Here is a 12,506-nt window from a genome sequence, read left to right on the forward strand (position 1 = left end):
TTACAGCCACACTTTCATCACCATATATCACAAAACTAAGGCAGACAACCTTCACACACACCGCCACTCCCTGTTACAGGGACAAACCCCTCACAGTTTATTACTCTTGCATACCTCAAACCTCTAGTGACAGCTCCCCTAAAACAAAGTACATGCTGCTCCAGGATACATGAAGGGAAGTACCACATTGTCGTCACATATATGAGGCAGAGAATAAAAATTGATGACTTACCTCACTGTAGAAGAAAACATATTCTTGTGATTCATCTCTTATACTAGATTTATTTTTTTCTTACTTTAATAAACACAAACATTTACTGGACCTTAAATATAGTATTTAATTCCTTATTGTGGAAAATGGCTCTAAAAATAACCCCCAGAAGTAGCAGAATGATCTCTTCCAGAAGTTAAAAGAATTTATTTTTCTTAAATTCAAAAGCTTTAAATCTTAGTGAAATGAGCCACAGTGGAAAAGCCCTTTACAATATTACTGCACCTTATAAATAGTAAATGAAATTGTTTGAGGTCAAGGAAAGAAATACTGCAATCCTATATCAAATGTGCATAAAGGATGATGGAAGGTTCATATTCCTTATTCTTTCTTTCCTTTTTACTCTTTCATCTAAAATGAAGTTTTATTTATAGCTTCTTCTCAGAAGACCTTCCTGAAATATCTCTTAGAGGTATTTTCAGAAGTATTTGATAATTTAACTTTTGCTTATATTTGAGAAACTAAGAAAATATTGAAGAATCCTCCAAAGAGAAACAGGATTCCCAAAATAACCACAGATCCATGTTTCTGGGTTCTTGCTTATCTACAAAAATCTGTGGGATATTTTAAAAACTTGCACATCTCATTTTATAATGTATAGATTCTCATCATCCTGGCTTACTTTTAAATTAAATTATTACTTAAATTTTCATTAAAAATCAGTAATTTCTGTAACCATACAAGTTTTTGGTTTTGTTTTTCTTTTTCAGTGCCCACTCTTGCTTGGCAGTAATGGGGTGTAATACTCCTTTCCATACGGAGAAAATGGTTGCTCTACTGCTGCCAAGATCAATCTTGTCTGTAATAAGGATAACTACTGGGTGATCTTTTGGAACTAACCAAATGAATGACAGACATGTGAGAGTGATTCAAGTGCCTATCCACAGCTATTTTAAATTAAACTGACATTGGGGGAAATGTTGTGTACCCAATTCTTTTTCCCATACACTAGGTATTTTTAACTGGTTCCCATGAAGATCTCATACTTGCATAACCAAACCAAGAATTAGGAGTAAAGCCTCTCTGACTTTCATCTGGTAATGAAACCTCTCTTCCTTTCCAGAGGGCAGTTACAGATATCCCGAAGATGAGACCTCATTCTGAAGTAGCTACAGGTCTTCCTACTTCTCATAACTACCGAGGAAAAGGAAGGGAAATGGCCTCTGAGTTTCTGGACATAAACTTTGTACCCCCATGTTCTGGTAGTATTATTTCCTTACATCTATTTAAGTCTCCCATCCATGTAATGGAGTAAAGAAACCTATCTCCCATCCCAAATGGAGTAAAGAAACATTCTGCATGCAATTATAAATATATCAGATTAAATAAGCCTCTAATGCTCAAATTGAGAAAGTTTAATGTAAGTATTTCACTGTGAACATTTGAGGTGAGAGCAGAACCATTCACAGATAATACTGTCAAGACAGAAGGAAAAGAGACAGAGAAACTATGAAAAAGCTGCACATGCATAAGAGGATTTTTTTAAGTTGAGTTAAAAAGAGAGGAATTCTGTACTCTTTAGTATATATAACCACTGTCACAGTACAAAGCCCTTATAATTTTCCAGTGCTCCTGTACATACTGAGCCAGAGTAAGACTGAGGTACTGCATGCAGACCATCAGGTTCTTAATGAGTGGGAGAGGTAGGAGCTCCCACCCCGATTTAATTTTGATCTAATCTGCAGTCAGTAAATGACCTTGCCAGTAACCTGCACCACGGGTGATTTCTCTCCTTGATAAACTCATGGATGAAAAATCCATTCAGTGCTATGAACAATAAAATTCTTACATCTGCATTAAGGTATCTCTAAGACAATCACCGGAGGCAGAAAAGATGGTCAGAGAAGCACCATTCTGTGTTTGCCCTATTCACACCTCCTCCTTCTACTGGCCAGAGACAGAGCCCATGGTCTGCACCTCTTCTGACATTTCCTCAGTTTTGCTTCAAGAAGTATTGCTATTTATCTAAGAAGCTTGAATTCTATAGAAGTCCCAATACCTATGAGGTGAGATGGCATTCAGTAGTTGACACGACAACATAGTTATTTAGTCACAGGATTATAGCTAAGAAAAAAAAAACTAATACAAGGGAAGAAAATCAAATTAATATTCTGTACTCGGGCACATCAGCAAAGGTTAATCAGACTGTTAGTCCATTAGTAAAACCACAAGGTTTCACTCCAGCAGCTCTGAAACAGTAATGGATTTTCCCATGAAAACTTGAAAGAAAAGGTGAAAAAAGGTTTTTGTGGTATGATGGAAAGGAATGCCAGACACAGCTTTGGTCAAACATTCCCATTAAATATTTTCTCATTACCCACTAGGTTCACTCACAGGCCAGTTTCACTGGCTATTTACCAAGGAGGTTTAAGATAATGTTTACTGCTCTATACCGTTTTTCAATTTTCTAAGCTTACTGGTATTTCCTTTTAAAAAAATCCTTGTGAAATTAAAAAAGTAACACATAAATGTTTTCTCTTCAGAGTAGATTTTCTGTTACTCTGATTATAAACATTCTATACCTTATATACATTACTCTACATTATGTACATTCTCCCATTAAACCGGTATACAAATGCCTTCAAAAAGTATTCTTATTTTTATTTTATACTTGAAATAAATTACTAAATATGCCTTTTTTCTTTAACAATTCGGACTAAATCCAACTGAAATCATTGAAATTATTTTCATGAGGAACGAGAGCAGATTAAGCTCTTTGGAGAGAGAGATTCTGGTGTATTTGTGCTTTTTACTACATGTATCAGCACAGCAGAACTTCATTTCTGCAACGCCCAAAATAGAAAGATTAAAACTATATATTTCAGCACCAGATAACATGTAAAATGTAAAGAAGTATGTAACTTATTTGCAGAAAACGAACTGAAGTCTGAGATAACATTATCCGTTCATCTTTAATTACACTAATGCTAAATGCTACCTGCATTTTTGAGAGTATGAAGAAAAAATGGAAACTAGGCAAATAGTCCATAAAAAGCAAGTAATTACTGCACTGTTGAAAAAATGCTTTGATAAACTACACAAAAGATATTAATCTATCAATTTACAGTCCAATGATCTTTCCAACCAACAGTGTTTACTGCTTACAAAACATAAAAGCCAGCTTCTTGAAAATTCACTTGCTTTTAGCATGCCTTTATGCGTTTATATTTCATCAAACTCAGCAATTTGAGAAGAACAAGAAATGAACACTAATGAAAAAGCCAAAAGACACAAACAGTAGAAAGATCTTGAAAAAATATACTGCTTCTATTTTGTAACGCCACTTATACTAATTTTTCTTCTTTTAGATTCAGGTTGATATGCTTAATTTTGTTTTTCTTAGATGTGTACTGTAATCTGTAAGCTAGACAGACTGATTGTACAGATATTATTAGTGCTGACTCACTGAAAATTATGTGATAAGAGTAGTATTTATAAGTCTCAATTCTTCACCATTATTATTTTGACTATTTTCATTTCCATTATATGCAAAGCAGAAGAATGACAGTCTTAAATTTTATAACCACAAATGAAGAAAACCAGCAGCAGTAAACCTCTGTAGACTGAAGTAATTTACTACAGTCTTAAAAAGTACCATATAAATATCAGCACCCATATAAATTTATAGCATAAAATTATGAACCTGCTGAGATTTGTACACATACTTAAAATTTTACTATGTGAGTGGTCCCGGTGAAGTTGTTTATTGACAGTTTCCTACTGTTGGGTCTCAATTCCATGTCTCTCCTGCATTTTGAAGCAAAGAATAAAAATTTATGTCTCAATCCTGAGAAAAACTGATAGAAAAAGAATCTTTACTTGACTCTCCTGTAGCACTACCTATCTCAGCAGGTAAACAGACCCTCTAATTTTGAGAATTAGAAGACAAAGTTAGCAAATTAAAACATGCAGGTTGGTGACCAGTATTTCTCACTATTCTCACTAAGTTCTTTTGGACATTCAGGATCTATCACTGAAAAGCTCCTCATTCTTGCAGTCTTAATGCTCAAGTGAAGTTTCCATACACTGTTACTGACTTGACCATCACTAAAACGAGATGCTATCATGAACACCTCCAGACACTCAGCTCTAAGGAGTTCAAATTCATTGTGAATAGAATTATTAAATTATTTTGTTGCCTGTGCCCAAGGACAGAAGATCTCCTACAAAAGCTGACTTCTTGCACTTCATCCTTTTCTCAGTCATGAAGTTTCAGAGGAGATACTGAGGCACTCATTTTCTCTCAGAAAAAGGTTATAAACACTTGCTTATAAAACTTGTAGCAGAAAATAAAAATCCCCTAGAAATTCTCATGTATTAAATTGAGGTTCAGTATTTTCCATAGGAGAAAAATTCAAAACCCAATTTATGCTACTTTTGGAGAAATTCTTTAGTACTAAATAAAACTTCCAATGGCGTATAAAACCCCCTGTATTTAGATTAGATGTTTAAAATAAAAACAGAGACTTTTTTTCCCCCTCCACAAAAAAACCCACGTTTTCTGCTTTGATAAGAATTCTGCATTTTTAATTTGCAAGACTACTGCCACAGAAATGATAGGTATAACAAATCCATCTATAACTAGATTTTGCTTTAGGATGAACTAAAGGAGAAAACGGGATTTGAAAAGAAAAGGAAATACAAATGTAGATTTTGCATAAATAATCCCCACCACAAGGAGGTTCAGCCTCGGGTACTAGGAAAGACTACTGTGCTGGGTTAAAAAAAGTGCAGGAGAAAACAATATCTTGAAACAAAGTGACAAAGTTGCTAATCTCACAGACTGCAACAACTAATGGAGTGCAAGCATATGTTGCCCTACTTATCAGTGGCAATTCTGTTTTAATTTCTGCCACTCCTGTTCCTTATAATCTATAAGATTTCTTGTGTACATCATACAAGTGAAAGGACCTCTTTTCAACTATGGTATTAAGCTTTTCCCTTCTGTACAAGGGAATAGATAGTTCAAGCCATACACAGACCCCTCTGTATCACAGATTCACAACTTTAGGGTTTTATGTTACTGGTGAGAATGGTATTTTTTATGGAGAGATTCCCAATGATACCTTCCTTTCGTCATTAAATTGTTGCATTTACACAAGCTAGAGTTCATTGAAATACATTCTACAGTAACCACAAATCTAGTTTCAGGGACAAGTAGGAGTTTTGTCACATTAAGGCATTTCATCATGATAACTGGTGGAGTAAACAACAAAAACATCTAAGTATTTTAGGATTCGTGCCTCACTTTACAGATCTAGAAGGGTTCACAGAAATCCTTGAGAAACACGATGGTAATACCAAAGCAGGGAAGTCCTATTGCTAAAACACCTTGTCCTAGGATTTCTTTTTTTTTTTTAATTGAAACAAGAATAGCACCTATTTAGTTTAGTCTAGCCCTATCTCTTACTCATGGAATAGGAAAATGACAAGAGTGTTAGTAGATAATTACCTCTATGAGAGGGAAAAAAGCATATGAATATGATTTCATTTCATATTTTGAATAGATGATAAAAGAAAACTAAAATACATACTGCATCTGTAACTTCTATCTCATACAACTTCTGGAATGTCTCACGATAAAAGAAAAAGAGCTTCCCACTGCCACCACCTTTCTTAACAGAGGTGCCTGTGACAAGTATTTTATCATCTGGGCTGAAACAACAATCTGTCCTGTTGAAGAAAACATCACAAACATATAATTAACATATAGAGAACTTATATATAAATTGCATTCCTTAAGAGCAATCCTTTCTATTTGTTAATCCTTTTAAGACAAGACTTTAAAGTAATCTTTTGTCAGCTGTCATCTATTTCTATAGTTATCAGATATCTATTGTTATAGTTATCGTTATCTATTACAATTTCTATTACAGCTGTGCACAAGATGGGCAAAACTGGTAGATTCAATAAAAATACACCTCCCAACAAAATTCTCCTCCACTCAAAAGTCTTGTAAGCTTTTCAAAATGAGAAACAAACAAAAAAAAAGTACTTTCAAATCTGGTTATCGTCATTAAGTAAAAAAACGTATCAGTCATGAAATCTGTTTTTGCGGATGATACATTCTTCAGTGATGTAAGGTGGTATGTTTATACACTGGCCAAAAATGTTTGTCATTTACTTTTCCACTCTGTTACAAATTGCAGTCAAGACTGAGCTGCCCACTGCTTGCCTTTTTAAGATCTTATTTTAAAATTATAAACTGTCCTGAGGGTTGGATTTGGCTGTGTTACAGCTACAGAAATGCAAGTCATGCCAATAAAAATATTAAAAGCAATACTTAGCACTATGCAGTTAAATAAAGTATTTTAGTACCAAAGAACACAGCCATCAGCACTTCTGACACCATAACGTGAATTCATACCAGGTACCTTCATGTTATGTCTACTTTTTCATCCAGCTCTTTTTTATTAATCATAGACTAAATAAGAATGAGGTGTACACCTATATCTCATTACACAAACATAAGGCAACGAATGGGCCTCCTCCTAAAAAGTTGCTAATCTAATAAGACATAAGACATATTAGACTGAAAAATGGTATAAAACAAGCAAAGAGCTTTTAAAGCAATGTGAATCTCTAAAACAGCCAAGAACTGACACTGCACAGTCCTCCCTGTGCAGTCCTTTCTGCACAGTTCTGCACCTAGTGGCAACTGAGAACTCCAGTAGAACCCCATCCAGCAAAAATACTGCTATTTTTACTAGTTGGAATAAATTAGAGTACTTACATTGGAAAGAAGCTGGGCAGTCCATCCGCTGAATTAAGAGGCTTTTTAAATTGTCTAATATCCCATATCTTCAAGGTATCATCTCCTATGAAACAAAAGAGACAAAGGTTAGCAATAAAGAATTAAAGCCAAGAATTAGGTATGTCAGAAAATTTCATCCTCTAACTCAGACAGAAAGAGAACAGAATGATAGAATAGAAGCATTCTAAATGGGAATGGTTTGGAAGATTTTTGTCCCTAAATGACTATTACAGTACAAGGATAAGAAGTTCAAAGTGCTACACTCTAGTATATCAGAAACTTCTTCTCATAGGCTTAACTCCACCACAGTAATCCCTCATACTAAGTGGAATCAAGTTCCCCAATCACTAGTTTATCCTGTGTTTGCGAGCATTGGTGGTTTGCTACTAGGAACAAATTTAACTTTCAATATAGCAAAAGAAATTAAAATGTTGCCATGAACGGTATAGATCAAAAACTAAACAAGTTTTATGTGTTTGGCTTCTACCTGACCTGAAAAAGAGATCAGAAAGGATGGAGAGCTCATGAAGTCTTCCTCCTCCTTTAGCAGGCAAACAGCAACAAACTGCTATCTCAGGATGGTGAAGAGGCCCTGGCATCAGTCAGAAATCCTCAGGGTGAAGGGAAGCAAGTGAAACTACACTTGCTTTAATGAAACCTTTTCACCACACGACCTTTAGCCATAAAAGCTAAGATGGAGGTTACAGCAAGACATTTATAGCAATTCTCATCTGTGTTTGATAAACATGGTGTGCTTGTAGGCCAGTAAAAGTTAGGCTGTTTATCCCTTTTCGAAAAGTTATGACATGTTAACAAAGTGAGAACAGGGAGAAGAAAAGAGATTAGTTAGTTATTCTCAGAGGGATCTACATCTCTGCTGATTATTCTTCTCAGATACATCTTTCCAGTGTGCGACAAGCTACAGACTTTGAGCTTTGAAGCACCTAGACATCTCCTAGCATTTGACATTAGTGCCTCAGCACTTTCAAGGGTGAAAAGAAGGACACTAAAACAACAATTATCTTTAAAAATACCCAGAGATTGATTCTAGACTAAAAGTTACAAAATCTTTCTAACCTAAGAGGAAAAGGAGGCAAGACTTGCTTCCTTCCAAAGCACAAATCTTGCAGGGAAGTAATTTGGTTGTCTAAAAGTATTTTATGGACTCCTAGACTTTAAGCTCAAGAGCTCAAAGGAGGCCTTGGAAATAAAATGTTTTTTAAAAAAGTAACATGCTGTAACAAAAGAAATCAAGGCCAGCAGTGCCCTTTACAGGGAAAGCAATAATGTGTGGCCTCATACATCATGTATGTTTATATTAAAGACTAGGATAACTCCTTACTACAAAATATTTTTAAAAAGTGGACAACTTAAACAAATGATGTCTAGAGCAGAGTAGAAGCTAAAAGTGACAACAGAGAAAAATGTTGAGTCCCTATTTTGGCAATATCTGTTTTCTTATTGTTTCTCAGTAGACTCCATCCCAAGCATTTGAAAGCATTTGGTCTTGTAAAATAAGCCCTCCCTTCTCCCTCCCACCCCCAACAAAAAAACACTTATGACTGAGATGTTACATCTAAAGCACCAGAGCTTTACAAATGTATGCAAAGGACACCATTTGGCCATTTTGCAAATCTCCTGGATAGGGACAGATCTACAGCTAGCAGCCAAGGCTGTTCTGTTTCCAGTGGAAACAGAGCCTTGACACGATCTTCAAGCTGTAGTCCCTCCCAGGCTTTAGCAGGAGAGATGCAGTCAGACGTAGTAGCTATAGCTCTTCTGCTAACTAGAAGAACTAATGGGCTGGTTAAAAACATTAGAAGACTCTAGCAGGACTCAAAGTTGTGGTTGTTTTCAAGTCAACACTGTCTTTAACTGTGCAGAAACAGATAATTAAGTATTTGGAAAGGGAGAAATGTTAGTAGAAATACTTGGCTAATGCTGTGAAACTCTTATCATCATTTAGAATTTGCCCAAATTCACTGTTCCTAATTTGCTTTTCCTAATGAAAATTTTCTGTGTGCAAATGTGATTGATCACTGAATCTAATTTGCATTTAGAGTTGAAATCACTGTCACAAAGATAACAGAGTATTAACTTTCCTCAATACTAAGGACTTTTTCCAGTAGCATTCAACTATTGATGCCTAAGAGGCTTCTTTACTAGAGCTGTAGCACTACTGTTCTGTTTTTAATTATTTTATAAATGAAAAAAACCTAGTTATCCTTAAACAAAAACATATAAACAGAAGTTGTGCAGTTCAGTATGAAGCATTCAAAATAGTCTACTGAGATCATTCAGTATTTTTTTCTTGATGGCAGACTTGTCTGAAGCCTGGCAGGATTACTTAAAGCTTTATAGTCTTTTTAGTAGCATTTCAAACTCTATTTTTTGCCATTTTAATAAAAAGGATACCAATAAACAGGCTTAAGTCTGACACAATCAGGTCAGACACCATTATGCCAATGGTACTGAGCACTGGATTTATCTAGAGGTAACAATTAGGTCCTAGAAAAACAGTCTTTGGTGAGCCAAGATAGGTATTTAGCAAATGCCTTTTAGCCAAAATAAGACCAACCCACTGATACTAGAAGAGTTTATCTGATTTTTAGTTCTCTTTTCAGAAAATGATGAGTAGAAAGACAAGCACATGAATGTGAATGGTCACAAAAGAAAAACAAAAGCTGCCAGAAACTCAAAAGCTTACAGTCAGCAACACTAAAAGGGGAAGCTCTGCGTTGAAAGCAAATCAAGGATACAAGGTGTTCACAGAGATCACTGAGGAAAGCAAAGAAACATAGGAAATGGGAATTTAAAAAAGAATAGGAAATACACAGCATAACATGTGTGAGAGGGCACCCGAATATGTTTATAAACTATGAGCCTTTCTGTGAAGGCTTATGTGGAGAGAGGTACCTTACAGAACAAGGTATGTGCTTCTGCATTCTGCACTGGTTCTACAGGAGGAGCTGCAACAACTAAAGAATGACCTTTGGAGGCATCAAACATTGGGACCACAGTCAAAGGTCTTGGGGCGGAAGTCACAAATCAAGGCATCTGCACGTATATTTGCAACAGCTCTCACCATCACCTCCATCCATACCAGCCTGGTCAGATATTAAAGTACAGCATCTTCTCTAAACATATGGAAGAGGAGGATACTGGAAGACTTTGAGAAAGCCATTTCAGCTCCAAGTGTTGTAAATAGTTAATACTGAAATATTAAAGCTAATTAATGCTTTTTTGGCACTGTTGGAATGAACAGTGCTCAGATTACTTGACATAAACCCATTTGATTTTTAAAATGCTAATGTCTGTATTTACTATAAAGAGCAATATATTATTCCTCTACACAAAATAGAAAGTCACTAAACATGCTGCTGCATAATCCTTGAGGAAACTGTATTCAAGGTGTTTCTACTTTTTAATCTAACTGTAAAATGAAATATCTTATTTTTCCTCAAATACGCTGTGAAAAGAGAAATACAATTAAATATTAAAACAAAAAAAACACAAAAAAAACCAAAACCAAGAACAAACAAAACCAAACAAAACCCAAACAAACAAGCAAACAAACAAAACCTCAAACAAATCCAAACCAGAAACAAAACCAAACAAAAATATCCAAAGGAAACACCAAAACATTTTTTTTCAGCTCAGAAGAAAGCATATATCTACATAAGCTATCTGATGGCTTTGATGTTAATATTTTTTGCTTGGGTCTAACATTATTGAATTTATTTTTCCTATATAAATTTACTGGTTAAGATGACAGTGAGTCCACACAGTGTCTGTAACACACAGAACAAATGAACCACCGAACTAAAAGTTGTCATGAGATTCATGGAATTAAGGAAGTCATTGTTTCATATTATGACAAAAACTAACCCCCAGACATATCAGCAGTCAAGAAAAGTTTTTTTATATTCAATATTTTTACAATAGGTCCCCAAGTTCAGTCCTACTGCTTACCCTTTTCCCTGCTAAACAAAGAAAATGTTCTCCAAACATGATTGTTCATGGTTTCAAGGATGCAAAAATATCACTTTCTTAAGTTTCTGTCAAGTTACTACCTAATACCCAACAAGAATAAGACTGGAAACTTTCATAAGCAGCTCCTTAGGTTTTCCTTTTCCCTTGTGCCTGCAGCTGAGCCATGCCTCAGCTCTCTCATATCCAACACAGAATCTACATCAGATGCAGGAAAGCCCATCAGGCTTTCAATGAAAGTTCCCATGCCCCAAACAACTATCCCTCTCTTTGATCCTCAGCACTTGGCAGGTGTGTTAATCTATGAATGCTAAATCCACATCTGCTTTCGTTGGTACAGATCCAAAGCAATACTCATATTAAAGCCCTAACCAAACAAGTCAAAAAAAGGTATGAATCCTCCTTATTCCCTAGGACAGTGCACACAGAGCTTTTTCTTTTTTTTTTTTTGAATATGCTAGACAAAGGTAGCACTTTTATCCACCAAATTTCTCTGCAGTTCTACATTCTGCAAACAATCAATCAGCATTTTATACAGCTTAGAGCAGAGTGTGATAGATAAAACATAAGTAAATGAAAGTCTGTTTAACATGACACAAAAAATGGAGACAGATGAGAAAGAGCAGGCAAGCAAAAGTGCCACATGCAGTAAAAATAAGCAAAGGTCATTTTATGTGATCAACATTCATAAATGTGAAACAGAAGAGAATTTACATAAATGGATGTTTCAACCACTAGTGAATAATTCTCACATTAGTATTTACCTTGTTTGCTCTTATATTTAAAAGCACATTGAGGTTTATCCTTAAATCTCATACTCTACGTGAATTTTTTGAGGACAACACCACTAGCAGACAGAAGCAGCATTTTACTTAGTGCAGAACAGAAAGACACACAGTTCACCTGCTCCCAGCAGAAGAAGGTTCACACACAGTAAGAGTCTGGTTCAGTAAGGACAAGCAAAGTTGAGAGTTTTTACCTCAACCACTTAGAACGCATTCATGATGGGCAGAGTGGCAGCAGAGCTCTGGATTCAGGAGCCTGAACTACATTTAGGAAACAATCCAAGTGCCATTATTGTCAGTAAGCCTAGGGCCATCAAGGACAAGACTACCATCAGCTTACTCTGAAAGATGTTTTCTGGGAAACATAACAGTAAGCCTAGGGCCATCAAGGACAAGACTACCATCAGCTTACTCTGAAAGATGTTTTCTGGGAAACATAATGTTTGGAATCTTTGAAATGCGGCAAGATAAAGAGTCACTGAGGCAGCACCAATAGCAGTTGCATTTCACTGTACCCATACAGTGCCACTCTACCCATCAGGGACAGGGGGATAGGGAGGACACAAAGCAATTGCAAGATACAGCCCTTGGCTAGGAATCACATCCCCTGCTTCACAGGTTTTGCCATCTATGAATACCTCTATCCTGGTACTCTCTATATGTAATCTCATTCTGTCTATGTCCCATACTGACCAGATGTCCTATG

General features: G+C 35.8%; 1 protein-coding gene across 1 annotated transcript in view; it reads right to left on the reverse strand.

The window, feature by feature from the left end:
* WDR70 (WD repeat domain 70) overlaps nucleotides 1-12,506 on the reverse strand; it is a 129,899-nt gene that overhangs the window by 25,429 nt on the left and 91,964 nt on the right. Inside the window, exons 12-13 of the mRNA XM_027634628.1 lie at nucleotides 7,005-7,089; nucleotides 5,806-5,944 (exon numbers count right to left, since the gene is read on the reverse strand). Coding sequence (XP_027490429.1) covers nucleotides 5,806-5,944; nucleotides 7,005-7,089 — 224 coding nt within the window. The remainder of the gene's footprint in view (nucleotides 1-5,805; nucleotides 5,945-7,004; nucleotides 7,090-12,506) is intronic.

This window comes from Corapipo altera, unplaced genomic scaffold (assembly GCF_003945725.1).
Source record: "Corapipo altera isolate COAL_440 unplaced genomic scaffold, ASM394572v1 61411, whole genome shotgun sequence".
In the NCBI taxonomy this organism is placed as follows: Eukaryota; Metazoa; Chordata; class Aves; order Passeriformes; family Pipridae; genus Corapipo; species Corapipo altera.